This window comes from Excalfactoria chinensis, chromosome 3 (genome assembly GCF_039878825.1).
Source record: "Excalfactoria chinensis isolate bCotChi1 chromosome 3, bCotChi1.hap2, whole genome shotgun sequence".
Taxonomy (NCBI): Eukaryota; Metazoa; Chordata; class Aves; order Galliformes; family Phasianidae; genus Excalfactoria; species Excalfactoria chinensis.
This window is the reverse complement of record NC_092827.1, coordinates 61,583,930-61,608,383: the sequence shown is the minus strand read 5'-3', so window position 1 is coordinate 61,608,383 and position 24,454 is coordinate 61,583,930. Positions and strand designations below refer to the sequence as shown.

General features: G+C 37.5%; 1 protein-coding gene across 3 annotated transcripts in view; it reads left to right on the top strand.

Moving 5' to 3' along the window:
• The window catches only part of UTRN (utrophin), a 340,380-nt gene extending 321,894 nt beyond the window's left edge, over window positions 1-18,486 (top strand). For all 3 annotated transcript variants that reach the window (XM_072330886.1, XM_072330885.1, XM_072330887.1), the window contains 6 exons: window positions 2,677-2,835; window positions 3,231-3,474; window positions 9,630-9,738; window positions 11,131-11,217; window positions 14,463-14,485; window positions 16,331-18,486. In XM_072330886.1, the coding sequence (XP_072186987.1) occupies window positions 2,677-2,835; window positions 3,231-3,474; window positions 9,630-9,738; window positions 11,131-11,217; window positions 14,463-14,485; window positions 16,331-16,339 (631 nt within the window). In that variant the 3' untranslated portion in view covers window positions 16,340-18,486. The remainder of the gene's footprint in view (window positions 1-2,676; window positions 2,836-3,230; window positions 3,475-9,629; window positions 9,739-11,130; window positions 11,218-14,462; window positions 14,486-16,330) is intronic.
• Window positions 18,487-24,454: the final 5,968 nt, after the last annotated feature.

Genomic DNA, 24,454 nt, shown 5'->3' with positions numbered 1-24,454 from the left:
TGAAATTGTACTAAAATATGTATTTTCCTGAACTGGAAAAATATTTCTAGACAGCAAATATGTATATATTTGTATATGTATATATGTATATATGTGTGTATATATATAGTAAGCCCATGTTTTTTTTTGTTTGTTTTTTTTTTGTTTTGTTTTGTTTTTTGTTTTTTGTTTTTTGTTTTTTTTTTTAAAGGAATGCCTTTAATGTCAGTCATTTTAGTGTCTGCAGTGCTGTTGGTGGCACTTTAAAGTCAACTGAAGATATTTTCCTTGTTAAGAAGCTGTGCACTCAGGTGCAGGGGTAGGAGCAAGCAATGAACAACAGTGATAGTTCGATCTGACTCTGCCACTCAATGTCTTATGAGTCAAAACGGAGTCCCGGTGTATTGCACTGAAATACTTTGACATGGTTTAAATGGTTAAAAGGCAATTTCTCATAATGAAAAATTAGCTCCAGATTAACATTAAAGACAAAAACAGCATTTCAGAGTAACTTCTTGAACCTGCTTTGAGTATTTGGCATCGCATCAGTAGGTCAAGGTATGCTTTATTTGGACTAGAGTGCATTGATATGAAAAGAACACTACTGGAAAAAATGAGGATAATGGAGTGAGGAGAGTCACAAATATACCAATCTCTTATTATCTAAAACCTTAATCAGGTAAAATAAGAACACTGATAAAAAGTAGCTGTCAGGAAATATGAATTTTTCTCTCTACAACTCAGTCTTGATGAAGGCAAATGATATGTAGTTGTTTTTTTTCTGTCTCTTGCTCCCTTCATGCATGTTGTGGAAAATACTTATCCAGAGAGAACAGGATATTTCAAATGCCATTTTCATTGGCTATCCTTGTTGAGGTGTTCTTCTTGTTTGAGGTGTACTTCTTTCAAAACTGACCTTCTGTGATGTTATTTTCACTGCTTTCTTGTATGATGGAATGCTGAAAATGAATTGCAGTCTGTACTCTTGAAATAATCCTGTGTAGTTCTAGTTTTTTTCTCGAAGTATACAGAGTCTTCAGAAGAATAACAACCAAGAAGACTAAGGAAATTATTTGGATGTTGTTTTTCTCTTGGTGGCCAAGAGCTCTCTCTAACCAATTCTAATGAATAGATTCTGGATTTCTCAAAATTAAAGTATTTCCATGCCACAGAGCACATCTCACTCTTTTCAGTGAAGCCCAGTGCTGGAACTCCTGTGCTACTAACGAATCTTAATTACTAGTGAGCCTTAATTACAGTTATGAGATTTTTTTGGTGCAGATTTAAGGCACTGGTTATTGAAATCGTAATTCTGCAAGTTAGACTAGATGTGGAAGACATGGTAAAATTATACTTTTCTTTTAGAAGACTGTTTTTATCAGATTTACCTTCACATGAAAAAGACTGCTATCATTTGCAAGATATGATGACTTAAAAAAGGACAGTCAGTATTCACTCTGTCACATACAGACATTGAGGCTCTAAGCCAGTGAGAGAGGAAAGAAGTCTATTCAGTCTCTGAACCAAATAACTGGGAGTCCAAAGTATAGCATTGTCTGGAATCCTTCTTGAAGGAGGAATGTATTTATCTGTTTTAATGTCACCTATTGGACACAATGGAGTGAAAAATATCCAAGTATTTCCACTGTAAATTCTTTCTTGAAAGCTGTTTATATCTCTTATTAAAAAATGATGTTACACCCAATGTAAAATCTTGACAGAATTTAAATTTTAATAAATTCAAATGTAATAAATCTAACTTTGCAGAGCGCTATTAAAAAGAAATCTATTTCAAATGTCCTACATAGTTGCTTATAAGCTAATTCATCATCTTAAAAAGCGGACAGTATATTTCTGATGCCTAATTAAAATCAACAGACTAAACTATTTCATCAGGTGAACCTTCCCTGATAAACATCAACACTTTACCACAGAAGAAGCCTATAATGCAGTTACACTGTATCATTCAAATTAATATTTAAACAGTGTTTTGAAACCTGATAGAACTTCGTTCCTTGTCTGTAGTCTGCTTTAACACTGTGCTGCTTTGCTTGCTGAAGGTGTTGACGTTAAGATTGCAGTTAGTTCAGTTTGAAGTGTGGGGACATTGTGCACGTTTCAATGGACACGCGGTATACTGTGGTGTATAGAGCTCCAGCAGAAATTACTTCACTTTGAAAAAAACTTGGTTATAAGGAGTGGAGTTTTTGGTTTGTTTTGTTTTTCCTAAGATAAAAAAAGGTTAAAGAGTTGCCATGGCATTTTCATTATCACATCAGAACCTGGTCCAAACTTGATTAACTACACTTTTTATAGTTTTATTTATTTTTAAGGCATTTCAAGTAAGTCACTTGCAGTTTATATTCTCAGATTCTTGTTTTCACTGTTACTGAACCACCAGCAGCATTTGTTCTCCATGCATACATTAAACTGTTGTTGCACACTACTAATCAATCCTCTCCTCTGCATTGTGTATTTATATGCTTTTGTAGTATTTTTAGAAACAATTCATAAATTTAATACAGTTTGCTGAGATGCACATCTAACATTTATATTTAAAATCTTGCAGGCTTATTTCATACTCTTAGTCCTTTCACGTAAACAAGCAAATGAAACCCTTCAGCTTGACAAAGTTGTTTGCTCGTGTAGTAAATGTGTTTTTGCTCTGTCTTAATCTGCATTGGTGTATTGCTCCAGAGAGGATGAGCACGCCCTTATCCAGCAGTATTGTCAGACACTGGGAGGAGAGTCACCCATGAGTCAACCACAGAGTCCTGCACAGATCCTGAAATCAGTGGAAAAGGAAGAGCGAGGAGAGTTGGAGCGCATCATTGCTGACCTTGAGGAAGAACAAAGGTGTTTCATAAGAATCCTATTTAGTGTTTGAATTATTACCTCATTGTTTGAGCTAAGTGTATGCTATATATTGTTGTTGGAGAAGCTGAGAAGAGATGCATCTAGAAGTCATTATTACAATTATTTCAAATCAAAACAAAACAAAACAAAATAATATCAGCCAAGGCATGTCACGCATGGCATAGTTCTGTTAGGTAGAAGGGGGTGAGTCTACAATAAAACAGCATGGGTTCATCTCTACTTCATTGTATAGAATTTTTTCATAAACTACATGTCAAGACATTGTCTTTGAACTACTGCTGTTCTCTAGTTGGAGATCATGATAGCATAATTTGATCTAAGGATGTTTTTATTTTAAATTATTTACATCATCATTCTATTCTTCAATATACCAGGAGTCTGCAGATAGAATATGAGCAACTAAAGGAGCAACATCTTCGGAGAGGAATAAACCCTCTTGCATCACCTCCTGACTCCATTGTTTCACCTCAGCATGCTTCTGAAGATGCTGAGCTCATTGCTGAAGCTAAACTTCTGAGGCAGCATAAAGGTCGCCTGGAAGCAAGGATGCAAATATTGGAAGATCACAATAAGCAATTGGAGTCTCAGCTTCACCGACTGCGTCAGCTACTTGAGCAGGTGAATGTATACTCATGTCTGTCTTTTCTGGTTGGTGACTTCCTACATGATGGATTTCTCGGTGGTGCAAATGGATTGAAATTTTACTGTACATATTTTCACTGTTGGTGTGCTGTGTTGCACCCAGTCATTTCTAGGGTGAAGAGGCATTTTTCCAGCTCTGCTCTGAACTATGTCAGATGAGCACAAAATGATTATAATACTGGGGTGATCGTGGTAACTTGGGAAATATACAAACATTTTTTCCCAAATTTAAAAGCAGAGGGAAGAAGATATTTACCCTTTTCCAAGTAGATGTACCAGTCACACCCTGTATTTGACTTCAGTTTCCCAATCATTCCTTAATTTATTTCATTCTGTTGCCACAATCAATCACTGAAACCTTTCTTGACACAACAAAGACATTGCCAGAGAGATTTCTAATTTGCAAAGGAACAAGTATTTGCATTCAGAAGTCCAGTTCTTGAGTAGCATGTTTACACCTATAAGCCACAGCAAAGTGGTCTACTTACACATAGGTGAAATGTTGATTTTTTTTGAAGAATGTGCACATCTAGATAGAAAAAAAATAAAATGGTAAATTCTACAAGGTGTTGGATTGTAGATGAGATGTAGAGGTGTTAGATTGTAGAACATTGTGTGTGGAAGCTGAAATGTATGAATTTTTTCCCAGAAGCAATCATGACCATTGAGTCAGAGTCCAGTAAGGCAAATCGATTCCTGCATTCCTTGAACTGGATGACTGGGTGTATGAACAGATGATTTAACTAAGCTAAGAAACAGGCTTTATAAAGCAAGTATCAGAATGGACTAAGTTCCTGCTGTTGATGATACCCTTACTACAGTGATGAAAATTCGGTTGTTGTTGTTATTACCCTGTCTGTCTGTCATTCTTCTAGGTAGTCTTGGTGTCATAGCATTAGGATGCATTTGTTCCAGTGACTTCCCTACCCATCTAGCAGAATATTATTGTTGTTGTTGCTGTTAATCTAGCGTATTAAATCAGTGTTTGAGCAGTTTACATATTTAACGGTGTAGATAATTGGTGCAGCTGTTGATAATCATTCATGAAGTAAGTATCTTGGTAACTACTGCCAACACTAGGTGCTTTGGAGAAGAGTTGTAAACTTGTTGTAGAATAGAAACACAGAAGTTCTGCCAGACCTACAGACAGTTTCAGCATAGTGCTTAAAGCACAAAAATGTTCACCCTTTATTTTTTTTTCTAATTTGTCTGTAGATAATCTAATTAATATTATATTTTTGTAATCATTAAGTACCTTTATGGCATTCTTAACAAGATCTTTAAGGTATCCATATGTGTCATGCTAGGGGGCAGTGGCTTTGAGGAAACAACAACATTTTCTTAGCAGTTCTGCCTCTGGGTTTTTTTGATCTGCAACATTTGGTTTCTGATAGGGTAAGGTAAAACAAAGAACTTTTGAAATACTTCTGATTTGTTTAAACCACATTTGGTATACACTTGCTCTTTTGCTTACTGTCTACCATCTCCCTCTTCTGGGGAGTCGTGCTGGCCTTCTGATTGTTTCTTCTGCACTTCCCAAAGATGTTCGCTATTCTTTTCTGTCCTCTTCTATTGGTGTGTCTGGTATCAAGTCTGGTATTTAAGAAGATCTGCATTATTGCTTTTTGTACTATATCTGTGATTTTTCAATATAGCTTTCTAAATACATCCTTCCTTTAACATTCTGTGTTCTTTTGACCTGCCACTAGGCAGTTGTTTTTTTGCTAGCTGTCTCCAAGGATGCTGAAGCTATTCCCCTGAAGGGCCTCCAAAAACTTAAATAATTCAAAATTTCAGAGTATGTTCTTTGGAGCTTCTTTATGTCAACATCAATACAGTTGTGAAGCATCACTGAATCATGTTACTGTCCTCTCTAACTTTCTGGAAAAATGACCGCTTTTCATCATGTTTGTTTTTCTGTCTAGGCTGTTCACAGAGTGTGAGTCTTTCCCTCTCTGACTGCTTGGGAAAGACTATTTCAGAAGCCAGCTGGAGGTTTAGGTTTATTTATTTGTTTCCTTTGTTTCTGTCAACTGTCCCAATTGCATTTTTAGTGGATGTAAAAAAATTCCTTGTCTTGTTAATGAGATAGATAATTTGCATGGAAGATTATCCTAAGTCCAAATGACAAAATACGCAACTATGTAATTCCTTTAGTAATAATTACTGGTGCTAAAGGACACCACTGTCCATTTCATAGCATTTTCTTTGCTGTGATTGACATTTCATGTTTTCTATTTCTTTCTTCTGTCAACAGCAGATCTCTGTTTCTCTTCTCCACTCAGTCTCCTGACTGTTGTTTATGTTAATGAAGTGCTACTGAATCTGAAATACCTCTTTGAATATAAAAGAACTCTTTCTCTAAGAAATAGGGCTAGAAAATTAATGAAACTTAGAAACTCCTACAGTGAGTTAGATCTGTGTCAGAGTGTTCAAAGACATTCTTTAGAGAGCACCTTTAGCAAAAAAGTGCATGTATCCTCACTTCACGTTTGCCTTCTTCAGGTCACAATTCTGAGGTTAACACACTATTTTTATTTTTGCAAGCCCAAAGGATTGGTAGCTGTCACACAATGTTGTCATTTTGTTGGCGTGATTGATTATAGTGTGAAAGAGGAAGGTGAAACAGAATTTGCTTGTGACTGCTTTGATACCACCATCTTATGTTAATCATACAGAAAAGAAAAAAATCCATTTTCACTTTTATTTTATACAGCCCTTCTAGATACTACATGTACAAAATAGAATTAAGAGCTATTATGAAGGGCATTTAAAGTCTAATTTGATTTTCTTTGTCTGAACAACTGAATAGAGGTTTCATGCTGGATTTGATACTGAATTTAATGGAAGTTAACATCACTTGTCAGTGGATGTATGGTAAAACTGTAAGACAACGTATATAGGGGCTGCAGCTCCCTCTCTTGCTAAAAGCAGAGGGTCTTTAGCAATAAACAGAAAGAGCTCTGTGTTATTTTGTGGCTGGGAGAATAAGCCAGGAATAAGAAGAAACATCTGCAATGAATTGGGAAAGGGAATTAGCCTGCTTTTGTGGTATTCTGTAGCTAAGATGTCTGGGAGATGTTTGTTTGTTTAAACAATGACAACAACAGAAATCAGATCAGTAATGAGTGTGACTTATCTGACCCTAAAGCTACATTTCAGGCATTTCCATGGGAAAGACACCAGCAGGATTCATACAAAATTGAGTTGTTGTTGATCCAAATTGGTTAAAATAAATATCTCCCTTGAGATCCTTTAGAACTGCAGTATTACAGAGAAATCCCTCAGTTTCAGAATTTTCTGCAGCACTTATTTGTTCCCTTGTATCTTTATTTAGTTTTATATAACAATAAATACATCAGCCTCCCAGAAACTGAATATTGAATTTTGGTTACACAAGTTCCTGGTGCTCATTTTGTAGCCTTAGAAAAGAGACTGTGACTTTTCTGTACCTCCAGTTCTTTCCCATTAAAATTTGGATTATCTCTCATTAAAAATGTTAAATCATAGAAATACATGCAGCTATAGCCTCGATTATTTTGCATTTAACTTCACTCAGATTAGTGAAATCAGAATCTGATTATTAAGGCTTTCCTTCCGCTGCCAGAGCTCTTCCTTTGCTGCTCCAAACCCCACTATTCATCTGCTGAGCCTTATGGTCTTGACTTTGTAAGAAGAGGATTTGGGTTTTGTTTGACTTTTCTTGTTATTGTAGTCATTAGAACGAAATACTGTCTATTGAAAATGAATTAATTAGACATTGGCCTCTGATTAGAAAGGAATGCATTTAAAAAAAAAAAGAAACTGTGAGGTTTCATTCTGACTGCTACAGCAATATGCGATAGGTCAGTGTAAAGTATTCCAGTATGCTTTTATTTGCTCTCAGTTAATCCACTATTTGAGTCCTCTTGCTTTGTGTGTTGTTGTTGTGTTGTTTTGTTTTTTTTCTGTCATTTGCAACAGTGCTGCTAAGTGACAATAAATAACCTTCACTACTAATTTGTCATTTGTGTTTGTAGGCGTCTCCTTTTTATCCTAATTGATCTTGACTTTGCAGTGTCTTGCTATCCTTAGTCTAGCCTTTGTGTTGCTGTACTGCAGTTTACTGTAAAGTCCAGCACTGATCTTCCTCACTCAGTCATCTCTGCATCATTTGTCCACATTTACTGCTTGAAGAGGGACAGAAATCTAGTCCAGCTGCATGTTGGATGACTCAGATCCTCTCTATCCATCTCTTTGTTGTGTGGGCAAACACGTATTCTGCCACTGAAGCTACCTTTGTTCTACACTGAAGTAACCTGTAACCTTTGGAGAGGTTGTTTCATCTCCTTAGCTCTAAACTCTTCTTGAATGGCATCTGCTGTGCAGAACTTCCTGGGATTAGTTACCCCCGACTTGCTGCATTTTAAATCACTAAATTCATTTTACCTAGACCCTGTAGCTGGGCTGAAGCTTTATGCTGAATAGCAAAAGACTTAAATACTCAGTAGGCATTCACTGCTCATATGGATGTCTTGATGGTAAAATCCTTGCCTGCCTTGAGAGCATTTCCATTTTTCTTTGCCTTCTAAGTGCAGAGCAGTCTCTCTTGATTTATTCTTTTAGTCAAATTTGGAAGTTGTTATTGTCATAAGGAAAGAGAGATGAGACTGGGAAGAGAAAAAGAGATTTGCTGAATTCTCAAGGGAGCATTTCCTTCTGTGTCTCAGCATTGTGTGTGCAAGAAAAGGTATCTCTCATTGTTCAACAATTTGCAGTTTTTTGTTGGAGGTTGTTCATTTTTTACCTTATCTCAAAGAATTGAATGTTACTGTGAGCTTAATATTGTGAACTACCAAGTTGTGCACAAATGAGCTGTTGTGTCTGTTCCTTCTGCAATGAGTCTCGTAGATGTTCTAGATACTTTTTCAGTCTAAAAAAAAAACAACAAAAAAACCTTAAAAATAATTTTTGCGTTTCTTCTGCGTCTGCTTTTGACAGATTTAGGTAAATAATCTGCTTATTAAGCTGTCTGAAAGTAATTTGATGATTTGCAGTCAAAAAGATAAATGATGGGGGCAGCCATTTCAGGAAAGATTATGTAATTGCCTCAGATATAAATGCTGTTTCACATTTCAGAACAGTCATTTCTTGAGCTTGAGTATTGTGTAACTCTTCTTCAAAGGATTTCTTACTAAAATCACAGAGGGGAAAGAGGAACACTGATGTTTGATTCTTAAGGTGACTGTAGGAATCCGGAAAGACTTGCCTCAGCAGTTTCAAAGTTTGGAGACTCCTGTTCATAGTTTTGTGGAAATTATATAGTAAAATCTGGGGATTTTTGCCAATCTGGAGTTCTCAAAACTATGGAGAAGCAGCAACAGCAGGAGTAGTGGGCCATAACTTTCTACTCTTTAGGCTTAACAGTTCTCCTGAATCTGGCATCTTTGTTTGGCTTGCCTGTGAAAGAAGTTTAGTGGAATGATTTCTGGATTGAACTGATGCCAATAAGCATGATCAGTCACCTCAGCCAAAGTTTCTTAGCACAGCTTAGTTGGCTGTCTTACGTGTATGCACATATCTATATGTACATTCATACATACATACATATATCGCAGAATCAGAGAATGGCCTGGGTTGAAAAGGACCATAATGATCAGGTAGTTTCAACCCCCTTGCTATATGCAGGGTTGCCAACCACCAGATCAGGCTGCCCAGAGCCACATCCATCCTCGAATGCCTCCAGGGATGGGGCATCCACAACCTCTTTGGGCAACCTATTCCAGTGCATCACCACAAATATATAACACATACATACCCAACCTCATTACTAACATTGTGTAGTCTTTAGATGTAGCTGGGCTGAGAGGCTTGTCAGGCTGTTTGGATTGTACTTAACAAATTATGTTTCTGTGTCACACCACTCATAGATGAATATCATTATTAAGGTGACAACTGGAGTGCTCTAAGAATTATGCTTAAGCATGAACTTTTTTTTTTAGTAGGTTGTTTTGTTTTCCTGATAGCTGTGTAGACATAAGTCAACTTTGAATACTTTGAAAACAAAGTGGCAGGATGACCATATACAAGCTCATGCTTATATTATGTAGGTATCACATACCTATTTTTGCATTTCACTTTCTCCCATGTAGCCTGAGTCAGACTCACGACTTAATGGTGCCTCCCCCTGCACTTCACCCCAGCATTCAGCCCTCAGCTACCCGCTTGATCAGGAGACAAGCTCACAGTTTCATCAGGCAGGTGAGTGTCTGGTCGGGTAACGTGCTACGTGAGTCTATAGATGAATATGGAATGGTTTTGTTACATCTTTCTGAAATTATTTACCAACAAAAAATACACAAAAAGGGGCTGATCTTTGTGATGGTACTGGGAGAAATGCTTAGTGCACCTGGAGCGCTGCTTCCTTGCACCTTAATGCAGCTGCTGTATCACAAGGTTCTGAGTGATGGATGCCTATCACAGCTTTTTTGGTCCTAGCTGTTGTCCTAGCCTACTGGGCTAGTGTCCCCTCCCCTGGGAGAAACAGATTGCATTGGAGTGAAATGGCCAACAGCTGTTTGTCCTACAGTACGTGCATACAGCCAAGTAATCCATCAGATACAGGAACACATGTCCAAATGCATATAATTGAAACTTCCTTATTGCTGCTTTAAAAATTCTGTGTATGCCCTCCTTATTCTGGTACTTTGACCCCAACACTCAAAGGCTTCGTATCTTTAGAAATTGTTATTTAGTAGTGCAACCTTTACACATCAGGAGATTTCTCACTTGAAAGATTATTTAAATTCTCCAATAGCAAAACTCATTAGTTCCACTGACAATTAGCAGAAATAATTATGAACCATTGAATGTTCAAAAATAGGACAAAAACCCAAACATTTTTCTCAGACTATCTAAGTGTAATTTCCTCCCTATTTTTCTTGTCAAGCCTTTGTTTCATAAATTTAAGAAAATTATGTTATTTCAGTGGAAAGCCAGAAAAATATTCTTTTGCATACTGGGAAGTTTTCATTCAGCACTGACATGTGTTTCATTATAATTTGTCTGAAAAAACACGGGACTTTTCTGAGTCTGATTTAATGCAATGGTAGATGTATAAGCGATGCTGCCAGTTGTACTCCCTAACCATTCCATGTGCTAATTTTAAACAGCACTTAAAAAATACCACAACAGCATATTGAGTAAATACTGCCTAAAAGAAATTCATGTATTTATTTATTTTAAAATGTATTCATTCCAGAAGTTAGGTGACAAACTGTCTGACACAAAAAGCAGAGAACATAACTGAGCAGTTACTGAGTATAATCCCTCCATCTTGTTAACCTTTAACTTAGCCGTAAATTCTTATAAACTGCTTCTTGTTGATAGCTCCCACCAGTGAAGTTTTGGATGTGGTGGTTGAGCTTTAATAATAGAAAGTATTTATGCTGCAAATCAGTAATTTAACTTTCATTTCCTCTCACAAATCTGACAGCTCCTGCACATGAAGTTACAGACGCTTCAGCTAATGATTTCTGAGGAAATGTTAAGCAGTATTCAAATGGATGATTGGATGCAAACGCCTTTAAGAATGCTGTCGTCTTTTTTTATTTGCTTGTTACTAAATTGCCTTTTTTGTTGTCATATCTGCAGATGACTTGTTAGTTCCACCTCATGATACCAACACAGATCTGACAGATGTTATGGAGCAAATCAACAGCACATTCCCAGCTTGTTGCTGTAAGTGTAACAAAATACCACTCTGACAGTAATAGTGAATTTGAGGTGATCTTATGAAGAAAAAAGTCATTCCCATGGTATTAACTAAGAAAAGATTTTCTGCCTGATAAGATGTCTTGTCAACATGTACAGGTTACAGAACTCTGCCCTTTCTGGTTACTCAGTGTTCATTCTTCCATATTTATGAAGGGAAATTAAAAAATATTCTTGTGTTTTAAACTGAAGTTGTTTGCTGTTAAGAAAAGCCTGTTGCTCCGCGTGGAATTTTCATTTGTGCCTGCATAAAGGGAAGAGACACCTAGAAGTCGATTTCTTGCTTATGTAAAATCTATATAGAACCAAAGTGAATGTAAATTCAGAAATTGTGAACAGTGCTTCTATAATAGAAATTGAAAAAAATAAAAAGTCATAGGTTACAGTAGGGACTGTAGCCCAATGCTGATTCCTTGAACTAATTGCTGAACTAGTTACTAAACTAATTGACCAGAAGAAATAACTATTAATTTGGCACATATCACCATTCCATGCTTAAGTACATTGAAAGTTAATCTCTTATTCAGTGTCTATTAAAGTAAAATCAAATAGCTTCATATGCACAGCTTCAATCAGCCAACATACGCTTCTTCTGGCACTGTTCCTTGAAGACTGTCACTGCACTTGGAAAATGAGTAGCTATCTTTCTGGTCAGTATTTCATACAGACTGTTGTTTTATTGGTTTTGGCAGGCATGGGTTAAAGCGGCAACGTTGTTATTTGTCTTTTTTACCAATGTGCATACCTTTGTCTTCACATTCAGCTTTTCTGCAACAAAACAGTAGTGAAAGCTAATATTCTTCCATATTCAACAGTTCTTTGCAATGAAATATAAAAAAAGATGGTTAGTTTTAAAAGGCATGTGAGAGGGAGGTGTTAATGCCCAGTCCTTTTGGAAACACCAGAGCTCTGCTCTATTCTATGTTTTAAGTTCAGTGAACCTTGTTAAAAATACCCCTTTTATCTCCTGTATATACATTGGCTGTGAAGAATTGCAGCAAAGAAGATTCACTTTGCTCATTTTGAGAAATCAAATGAGAATTTAGCAAAAGTGGTTTTGATTGCTTTATGAATTAAGGATTTGATTCTAAACAGCATCTGTCCAACAGCTAGTGGAGCTACCTGCCACACCTCAGAGGTGTTCTGTGTAGTAAGTAGAAAATACAAGCAAAGTACAGCTCTTGTTTTTGCAGATAAGTATAAGTAGGTACTAGTCATGTTCATTCTTCATTTACACTGTAGGGTGAGCTGAGGACTAAGAGCTATCTGACATTTTATTAGAGTTGTGATGTTAGAATATAACCAGTGTTTAATGGGTAATTTCCCTGTTTTGAGTTAATTATAGGTAAATCCTAGCAACAAAACCACAATAGAATGGGTTCCAAGAAGTAAAACCTAGTGGAAGCACTGTTCCTTCTCTGGTACAGTCTTGACACTCAAAAGTAATTTGTTCAGAAAGCTTTGTGTCTTCTAGTGATATTAACTGGTCTTTGGGACAAAGATAAAGGCTCTTTGCCCTCCACAGACAAGATGCCACTGACCTTTTTCAGTGCTAGGGACTACTTTGCCTGCTCTTAGCGCTAAGGGGGAAGAAAATAACATCTCTGAAAAAAAAAAAAAAGTATGAGTTCCTTCTGCTGAAAGTGTAACTTGAAAATAATTAAAAATATTTACTTGTTTGAAAACAGTAGGGAAATTTTCTTGTGTGCTGGCAGTATTTTAATTTAGGAGAAAAAAATAATGAAAAGGAGTGTAGGGGGAGGTACTGGAAGCAGGTCACACACAGAAGTTACAGCGTCTTCAGCCTTAGAGATTGTCAAGACTGTTGTTGGCTATCATCTTACTTTCAGTGAGAGGTTGCACAAGATGACCTGCAGAGACTATCCAATGTTGCTATGGCTTTCTGAATCCAATTTCATCATATAAATTGAAGGTCACAGTAGAAGGCTTTTCATGACAGATTGAGGTCCAGGTCAATCTTTTTGATGTACTGATAAAGAAAAGATACACTAAAAATACTGCCTGCCAACCTTCTCCTATGCTCCTGAGTCACACTGCATGCTGTTCATCAATCTATGACTTCATACAGATTATCAGAGTATTTAGCAACTTCTGGAGATACTCTGGATATGTGAATGCTTTGGCTGCAGTAACACTGCAATGTCATAAGTGTATAAATGGCTATTGCTATAACATTCAGGTTTCACAGCATACTGGGACTCTCTTCCAAACCTCTAACTTTCATCTTCACTGCCTGTATCTCAAAAGAAATAACAGGGACCAAGAACTGCAGCTGCTCACTGTGGGAGGTACTGGGAGGAGTGGAGAACACTGTCAATATGGGTCCTATATCTCAGTTGCTAGGCTCTGGATATGCCTGGTGATGTGAATCCAAAATTCATTTATAAATAAGTGAAAACTTACAAGAAGATGGGTTAAAAGCTTTCCAGACTGATGAGTGATTTGCTTTCCCATGAGTTTAGAAATGTAGTTTTGAATTCTTGAAAACCAAACAGTATGAGAAAAACAATCCAGTTATGAAGTCCTGGCAATTCTCAGTTTTGTGTGGTTTCAACCTCCGTGGTCTGTTGAACCCTGGGAGTCTGTGGACTAATTCCAAAGGACACTCAAAAGGGCATAGACTGTTTCGTGTACTATGCACAATTCTGCACTGATTTCCCCATGCTGTTACCTGATCTTTTTTCTGAAGGGTAAATCAGGAGGAATCAGTTTTGCTACAGACAAATCCTTTACACTTCTGTAAAATGCATTAAAAGAAGTTGGAGGAAAAGAAGTTGTATTAAACTACTAACCACAGAACATTCCTAATCCCTTCGAACCCTGAGCAGTGGTTGCTATTGGCTGCTGCTGTTCTAATTGCATACAAAACACATTGTTTTGTTTTTCACTGATGTTGAAGGTTTGCAGTAAACTCCATAAAGGAGAAATCTTCAGAAAAAGAGACCATGCCTTACTGATAGTCAGCCCTTAAATGAGATCTGTGAGAGGTGGAGCTCAAGCTCCACCCCGTCTGGTAGCACAGCTGAATTACCTTCACCTGTGCTCCTGCAGCTGACTCATTGTCTGCCTCAGAGGTTCAGGCTGTGATCAACAGTTTCCCATCCATCCTGTTACTGTATTTGTTTTTGTACTTCCAAGATACAGAGTGGTGGAAATTTCTAACTTTTTTTCTTTTTTTTTTTTATTTGCAGCAAGTTTCACTGGCAGACAACAGGTATGAGGCATTCTGATGTATTTGCATTGTTCTTGGAAGCAGACTAAAACAAGTGGGAAAATTCCATTGAAGTGAATTGGCTAGTCCTTTATTTTCTCCCTAGCAGGCTATTTGGAGGCTACACCACTGTAATAGGAAATGTAAATTTTGGAATATCCTAGTTAATAGAAAATCCCTATGGGCATAGACATTACCAAAGGTATAGTGATGTGCAGTTTTAGTGTGTTGACCATAAGGAATCAGTTCAAATCTATCGGCTAGTTATTTTCAAACCAGCCTCAGCTCTGCAAGATTAAAACTGGTTCTTGCAAAAGACATCCATGGGTGCCTTTTCCCCTGTGCCTGTTGCTCCAGATGCAGATGGGTCTATGGATCAAGAGCTGTGGAGTAACTTAGTATTAAATTATGCTGCCTTTCACAGTAGAAAGCCTCTTTACAAAACCAAGTAAGATATTTGGCTATTCTCACAAAAATGTGGAAATCAGTCTGATATTTAGATACTACCATGTTCTTGAAAATCTACCTGGTATGAGCAGTTACATTTCTATTACAAATAGAAGAAATAGGGAAAAGAACAAAACAAAGCAAAAAATCACACTCTTGTTATATGTTTAGGTTCATACTAGAGCAAAATTATGACTAATAAGGAACAACATAATCTTCTGTTATTGCATCGTTCTTGCAAATTTTCATTGTTAAATATGTCTAATAGATAATCATGGATTGCTATGTTTAAGGTGTCAGAAGAATGAAGTGATAGACAGAGTTAATTACTTCCCTAATTTCTTCGCCTTGTACATTAATCCACATTTTGTAAGGTCACACCTTTCCCATGTTAGTATCTAAAAATTCAGAAATATTACTTGGCCAAATACTTCCTTGGACTGTCATATCTGGTGGAATAGAATTGCCCTTCCAAACACTGACTCAGATTTTAGGTTTCAGTCCCTAAACAAGGTAAATTAGTGAATTAAAATAACATTTTTCAGCAATCCTTCCTGTCAGCAGGCATAGGGATATCATTCAGTGTAATCAGTGATTAACATTTATCTTCCTCAAAAAGCATTTGATTTTTTTAGAAACAAAATTATTTCTGAGTGATCTCACACTTGAAATACACCATGGCAGCAGCATTTAAGAAGGGGTGTTTGCATGTTTTGCAGAGAACAGAGTTATAGAATCATGAGATAGGTTGGGTTGGAAGGGACTTTAAAGATTACCCAGTTCCAACTTGCTGCCATGAGCAGGGCTGCCAGCCACCAGCTCAAGCTGGCTAGGGCCCCATCCAACTTGGCCTTGATCTCCTCCAGAGCTAGAGCATCCACAGCCCCTCCGGGCAGCCTGTGCTACTGCCTCACTACCCTCCATGTAGAGGATTTTTTTTCTGACATCTAATACAAATCTCCCCTCTTTTAGTTTAAAAACAGGAGCCTGGAAATAAGTATCACATTTTGGGGGGCTGTGTCCAAGCCCAACTTGTGTATGCTCTCCAATTTACCATTTAGGATTCAGATAGAACAGTAGTTTGTCTAAATATTTTTTCTATGGGTACACAGCAAGGAAAGCCTGTAAACTGTATTTATTACTGTGTAGTTATAAAATCCTTTGAGCTTTACTCAATAAGAATTTTAAGTAGTGCAGCACAGTAAAATGAGGATTCTCTTAACTACATGCCTGGGTGATTTGCTAAATCTTGTGACAATACATCTAAATTTTTAAAATACAGTTTTTTTGCAAAATTACATCTGAGTCCATAAGTGAACCAAGTTCAGAGTATTTAGAGCTCTCTGTAGGGTACTGCGCATGTTAGTATGGTACTGACATGGCTATTTCTCATCATTACAGGCAATGTGAAGTGCTCATTTGGACGTCCACCAGTGCTTCCTGACGTGCAGTACAGCCCTTTTCTACAAAACACCAATTGCGAGTTCCACTCCATCAGAAGTCTGTCTGGGACCTTGGAACATGCTGTTTGCTTTGACCGCGTGTTCTACTTGAAATACTAAAACACTGAATACCCAAAGATGAGGATATTGTTTTTATATTATAGGTTCTTTTTCTTCTTCCCTTTCTATGCAACTGTAAATTAATGAGCAGTGGAGTATTTGTCACTGATTTGTATAAATATACAGCCGCGGGAAAAGGGGCAGGGGCTTTATATACGTTCTTTTTGATAAAGTGAACTGCATAAGGAGTTTGGAGCAAAATGTTACATTTATACATTCCTTTCAGCTCTTTGCTTTTGCATTGTAAAATATCTTCGGTTATATTTTCATTCATTTAATATTCTGTTCTGATTATTTATATGCTAACAGTCTGATCGAACACACTTCAGAATTACCCTTGATTTGTTTTCAGAATTGGAATATGAAGTTCCCATAATGTGCATTGTTGTTACTGTTTAACACAAATTGCCTTTAAGTGCAAGCTACCGTATTTTAACTCCATTAAACAAGGTAAACTCTAATTTCAAGTCATAATGATTATCATGCACCAAAATAATATTTTTAACGTTCTTTTAGTTGATTCTAGCCAACACACTCCATTTGGAGGATTATGTTTTAAGCTTTACTTTACTTTGAATCAGGAGATAGCTAAAAGAGGACTTAGATGATAGTTAAAGTTGTTTTTAGTAAGGTCTAAGTTAGTGTAATCTTGCCCGACTTTGTCTGGAAATAAAGCTTTGCTGTTCCTTGCTGTGCCAAACTTGTTTCAAGTTTCGGAACCTACAGTCTGTGAACTAAAGCTCAGTTCTGTGAGATCCCCTGTTGTTTATTCAAACGCACGAGTCTTTTGGCTGCCTCTTAGAAATGAAGAGACAATTAGAAAGCCTTTTCCAATACTGTTGGTGATAGAACGTTTTCTTCAAAGCTGCAGTACTCCTAGATTGCAACATGTGGCATTGTAATCTTGCAACTCATTTTTACCTTTGAGATCATTTATTTATGTACTTCAAGTAGGAATAATTATGGGAAAGTTATGTCACTGATCAGCTGATTTCTAGATTTAAAATAATCATCAGAGTTTTTTAATGCCTTCATGGAGTTTACAATGCTGCATGGACACTTGCTTTCATGTCAAGACAAACCTTTAATTGGTAAAACTGCATGCAATATATATCATGTATAGTGGAGAAAATCGAAACTATGTCGTTGTTGATTATTACCGAAGAAAAAAAGCCTCAAAATAGTATTGGAAGAGTTATAAATTCTGTACTGCTACCAAAAGATTCTAGAGGACATTAAAACAAAGTCAGGAATATCTAGTGCTTATGAGGTGGTGCCAACTAAATTGTCCTGCACCCACAGTACTCGCTCCTGGAACACTGCTGCTTGAGGAGCGATTTGGGCACAGCATTGACCACGTTCTAGTGTTGGCTCTGGTGCCAGTTCTTTCTGAACTCTTTGGCAAATTATTTAACCACTCTGCCTCTGTTTTCCCATCTGTAAAATGGGGATGACAGTACCTCTTGAAGGTGTAGAGAGCTTAGTTAGTTAGTCTGAAAAGCTCTATTTAAATGCTAAGTATTATTCTTGAGTGGGTGGAGCAAAACTGTCAAGGTGAGAAGAAGCTGGCTACTATAAATGTTTCGTCTATTAAAAATAAAGTAGCATAGTTATTCTGAGAAGACAAACACATTTTACAGAAGAGGAAAGCCATGACCACCTTTCTACCTCAGACCTAACTTCATGAGTAGTATTGGAAATAGCTTTATATTCTGTTCTCTGCAAAGTATTTTGCTTTTATTGAGCTTACGTCATTCTCTAGGCAAAGAATCCTTAAAATTAGCCCCCACGTAAGTTTAAAAAGACAAAAAAAGTCTAAGTAGTGAATTTGGTGGCTTTTGTTTTTGTTATGAATATGAGGTTATGTGTAAAGTTGTTTTTCTGCCTGTGTTTGTATGCATTCTTTGTCCTCTGCTGCCAAGTAAATGCTACTTCAAACACTACATTGTAACATTATTCCTCTGCGATAATAATAAATAAATGGAATATATTGCAGTAAGATGAGATGTATGGTGTTCCTTCAAGTTTTGAGTTCCTTCAAGGATGGCACTTCTCATTAATACGTGCTGCAAATTTAATTCTGAAGAGAACTGATTTTAAGACTGGTATGTGGTTTTCATTTATATAAATGAAGCAAATCAGTATTTTCTCCCATAAGTCCATGTGTGTCTTCTCAGGTTTTTGTCTGGAGTCTTGTTCAGCTGCATGGCAGATTTTAAATATGATCAACAGAGATGCACTGCTTTAATTTAAAAAGTGCTGTGTATACGTGTTATGAAACAGTGATAATACATGAAGGTTTGTCAAATATTAGGACTGTAAATTAGTCTATGTTTCAATGCCATTTAGCCAATATGCTCAGCTGAAACACAGTGCTAGTTTTTCAGTCAGGGTTGCTGTAGTGTAATTCTGAACTTGTTTATATATATTGTGAGTAATACACCATAAAACACTGGGGCAATTGGTGCTAATAATGCCTAGGAAGAATACAGCCTACCTGACCGGTGAAGGACAGCTGAGGGGTAAGGACCAACTAAATACCTCTCAGAGGTTAGTAGAGAGGAACTAAAGCTGCAGTGTTTGTTAGAATAAACCTAATAACAAGCATTTGTTAGAACTAAAAGGCTCATTTTTAACCACTGACTGCATGACTGCAGTGCCAACAGCTGGAGCTGAAGAAAGATGAGATAATACTTGTCCTTTCTTCTCAAAAAAGAAAAACACAAAAAAACCAAAACAAAGAACAACAAAAGAATCCAACAGTGTTGTTGATGTTTAGGTTTGTATTCTTGTACTGCTATTCATAAACAAAATAATGTGGTTTAAGTCAATGGAGGAAAGGGAGCTTCAGAATGATGCCATCTTTGCTCAAAAAGAATAAATAGAAGAGTATGAGTTGCACTAAATGGCCTTCAGAGGTGCCTTAAGGATTCTATGATTGTGTGGTTGATACTATGATTCTGTCTGATTTTCTTTGTATTAGCGCAACTGTCTGTATCAGCCTACTTGGAGAGATTGCCTAAGCTGTCTTTTCCCTGATATGGGATTTTTTTACTACTAAAAACACGACCTATTCACCTTTTCCTAAACAATGAATAAACGTTTCCCTCAGTCAAAGGATAAACCCAAATTAATGATGTTTTCTAGATCTCATCAATGCAGAATAGACATCATTCACTTATTTCAAATATAAAAGTAGTTAAGATATGATTGGCTGTTCTTGCTTTTTAAAGGTATATGTGAAAATGCACTTATTTTCCCCTTCCACTCTAAAACGGATTTTCTTGGGTGTGGGTATTCTCCCTTTCTGGACTGAGGCAAGGATGTCCGGATGTTCAAGTGATGCTATCTGAGCTACTTGAATGATGAGACTTCAGCTAGAGAAGCAGCAACCAGGCACAGGTTGTCCATAGACACATAAGAATTTGTGTCAACACACTGTCCTGGATCAGGGCTTCTGTCCTCACAACTGTTATTTCTACAGTTAAAAAATGTGGGGTTTTTTAGTCATTTGCAATACAAATCATCCTGTGGATAGAATTTGTTGGCTACATGTATTTTTTGTTCTCTTCTAGTACAGAGTTGCTCTTTTAAAAACCTTCCTGAAGGAAAACATTCATTCCACTGCAAGACTGAGGCATCAGTCCTGTCCACTGAAGTGCAGTGTATTCAGTTCCCACAACAATAATGAAAAAATCAGCCTTACAAGTCTAGTCAAGGTGTTGATTAATAACAACAGTATGAAAAAAAAAAAAAACACAAAAAAAAACACCTTTAGTGGGATAACTAAAAGGGAGAGCTGCATTCAGCCTTGAATAAAGCTCTCAGTGATCAGTAACTATTCCTTATGTTCAGTACAAAAGGAACTTTCTTCCAGTGGTCAACAAAGATGAAATCTTTCTTGGCTTACACATCTTTGGGAACCTATCTTCTGTCTTTAACGCCACTTAAATATTCATGATGTTCCAGCAGAAATTGCACTCTTTGCAACTTCAAGCTCTGCTTTAGAAAGAACAGCTGCAGGCAAGCACAGCAGCCTTTGTTGGAAGGGGAAGGCGGGGGCTGCTTCCAACTACTGCAGACAGCACCAAGGAATCCCTTAGAACAAGACCTGCTCTATTAGCATGCTTATTAAAAGTGATAAGCCAGAGAGGCTGAATAGGTTTCCTAGACGCCAGTATGTGTTAAAGATTAATGCCTACACAGAAAATAAAACAACAAAACCACATAGACAGGATCTGTCTTATCTGTAAGTCATCATCTCCAAAACATATTATTTCCAGATGAACTATTCACAATCCTGTTAGTCTCTCTTTTTATAGTCAGGTAAGCACCCTGACAATGTCTTGTTTTAGGATGTTTACTAACTAATATTTAGTTTAGAGACATATACTTCAGAAATATTCATTTTATGGCAATAAGCCTAAGGTATGAGCTGAAGGAAAAATAACTCAGTATTAAATGTATGCAAAGCAGTGGAAAATGTAATTGTTAGAATTTGTTGCCAGCTAGAACAAGTGACTTGGCTATAAAATATATATATATGAAAAACACCTAGCAGTATTGCAGCAGCTCTTCATCTGCATGTGGAATTCCTTTTGCCCCCACAGTAATCGCTATGTCTTTATAACTGGGATATAAATACTTTAAAAAATCACTGAAAATAAAAAGCGGAGGATGAGATCCCTTACCAACAGTTTGAGAATTTCAAGCTAGTTTTAAGGGAGTAAGGAAAAAAAGCCACTTGGATGAGAAAGATTCACCTGAATTTTATATGGCAATAGGCAAACATTTGATCAAATACAGTAACTTAATGTGAGTACAAGCCTGAAGAGTTGCAGCATAACTATGGCTCTGCAAAAGTAGGTGGCAAAACCATTCATTTTTCTTCACTGGAGATCGGATTTTGCATACTGAAGGATTGGTCTTTATCTTGAGCAGTTCAATGCAATTGTGTTTCTCTGTATGTATTTGCAGTGTGGTACTACTGCCTAACCTACATTTAGGTTTCACACATTAGAATAAGAGAGTGGACAGAAAAAACACTCAAACTGAAACTGCTATGAGCCACACCACTGATCTGAAAGAAGGGAAAGTTAAGGGCTCCGCAGATCCGACTTTTTACAAACAGGTGGGAAGTTTGCTTTCTGCCAGTCTTCAGAATCCTTCCCTGTCTGACATGACCTTTCTGAGACCACTGAGATTGACTTTTCAGTGACATCAACAGGATTGCTCAGCATGCACAGGTACACACCATCACATCCCATAGACTTATGTGTATACAGTTTAATTAAGTGTTCTCTAATCTGATCCTTCTCAAGTGACAAGGAGGACATTTCTGTTGTTCTAGACTTCCCTTCTGGCCTCAGGGACCTGAGTTTCCTGTAATGGTATGGAATTACCGGTAAAGATGGTGATGAAGAAGAGATTCAGCACTTCAGACTTCTGTTTGCTTTGTCACCCAGTCCCCTTCTGCAATGGGCCTACATTTGCCCTGGTTCACCTGCACAACTCTTAGCAGTTCTTCCTTGTTTAGGAGTACAAGGTCCACCTGAGTCGCTCCCCTCACCAGCTCCTTGGTTACATGTTAGGAAATTGCACTGATGAATTTTTCCCTAGTTAGAATTACTGAGCCAATGTACCATCTTACACAGCTGAGAAAAAAACCTCTTGCCCCAAGAAGAGCAATAGGTGAGTAGGGAGGGATGTTTTAAATGCAGATGCTTGTGATGGTTTTGCTTAATGTCCCTGAAGGTATTTTGGTGAGCAGTTGTGAGGAGTCTAATGAATGGCTGTGGCAAACAGACATGCACACAGAAAGAAAAACTATTCAGATGCATTTCTGCCTCCCCAGCCCCAGCAGCCCCGCTGGAATGGAAAGCGTAGCTCTGACCTACTTGCTTTCAGCAGGCTGCAATTATAGCGCCTATCAATTTTCTATAAAAATACAGATGTGAACAAATGGAAAACCTGAGTGGCTCAAACGCGAGCAGAATAAGAATGCTACTAGGCCCCTGTTCCTGCCAAGTTTTCCTTTTCACAGGCTGAAGTAGAACATCAAAACAACTGTTCACATTTTACTATGAAATATGGGCCAGCCTTTGTACTCAAACAGAACAAACCATGGTATCTCTTTGCCTACTGCCTACACATGCATTTTTTCTCACCCAGAAAGTCTCCTTACTTGCTATGAAAACTTACTGGTCACCTTTGTGAGAGCTAACTTTTGGTCTTGAATTCTCACAGTGGTTTCTCATAGCACAGTTTCTGCTGCCCAGTTGGTGGCAAGGGCCTGAGCCAGCTGTCCAAAAGCAGATGCAGCACTCTAGCTCTGTTCTCCTCAAATACAAAGGAATGTTCCCTCCCTTGATCTACTGATTGCAGTTTTGCTATACAGCCCTTATCTGCTGCTAAAGCTCAGTATCTCAGGACAATAACCATAGCTCCACAGGAAAGGCAAAAGGTAATAGATGAGTTTGCTCACTTTTGGGTTACCCACCCATGGGAAAACTGTTAGGTTATGTCTTGAGCTGGTAATTGAGCACCTGGTGAGAGGTGCAGCTGGCCTAGGGAGCACAGGCAAATTGTTTGCACCTGTGCACCCCATCTGACCAGAAGAGGTGGACATATAAGGGCCAGCCACTGAAGGGAGGTCATCTCTTGGACTCTACTGCTATATGTGTAGGATTGTGGTGTTGGCAGATAGCCTCTTCACCAGGTGGGTGACTTCAGCTCTTCTGAAGTATACAGTATATGACTATTAGTCTACCTGTGAGTATTTTGCCTGGTATTGACAAGAACCTGTCAGAAGCAATTTTGCTTTTCTGTCTGTGGGAGACTACTTAATATAGGCCTTGATAACACTTAAGAAAGAAATTCTTTTGATAATGATTTGCATTCATGTTATTGCAGACCTGTTGGCCTTATTTTCTTATCATTCCTAGTACTTGTAATGCTATTTTGAGAAGTGTGATTGGGAGGTAAATACAGATAAATATTTTTTCTGAAGTGCTGCTCCCATTTTATCTGCATTTCTTCTGGACTTGCTTTCCCAGGTACAGACTCATATCTGTACACTTTTTATAGTTGGCTTCTTCCACTCATGTATTCAGAGACCATTAGGATTTGAACATCAAACAAGACCACCAAGAAACTGAGCACCTAGCTTTCTAATTAAAAATTCTGCGAGCCTGTCAAGGTTGTAGCTCTCTTCATTATTTATAGCATCTCCTGTGCCTTATCAATTACTACCAAGTGGGGAAAAAAAATAGTACAATTTCTATTTCTTTGCCCAAAGCAGTGCTCCCACTGAAAGCTTCTTGGAACGTGTGTCTTAAATTAGAAACTTTTTGTGAATAATACAATGTCATTACACACAACCGAGTTATATTTCTTACAAGCTGATTACAAACCCCCTTAAATAAGATCTCTTCATGACACTACTGATTTTAGGGCTCTTTATGGTTCAACAAAAGCCAAAACAGGAAAGCATAATCATGCTTTTCAAAGCTATTTGAAAAGTGCATTAGCATACATACTGCAGCTTAAGCCTGTCAGCTTTGTCTGCAGTCACTATATCTATTTGTTAGTTTTACCCAGTTGCAAAGGAAAGAAAAGTGATAAATTAAGATTATAGCGTGTCTGTTACCACAGAGATTGGATAAAATATAACATTTTATTTAATGTAGTAATCAGCTTTAATGGTGAGAGGATTTTTTTCTAACTATGCTTTGCCTGAATAGCTGCTGTCGACAGATGCCTGAGGAATTTTTTTTTGGTTTCTAGTAGTAGTAGTCACATCTCTCAGACCATACATGAGATTAAATGATGTGATTCAGAGCTGTTGCAGCTGGTCCAGAGGAGGCCATGCAGATGATCAGAGTGCTGGAGCACCTCTTCTGTGAAGAAAGGTTGAGGGAATTGAGATTCTCCTTCTTGGAGAAGGCTCTTGGGAGACACCATT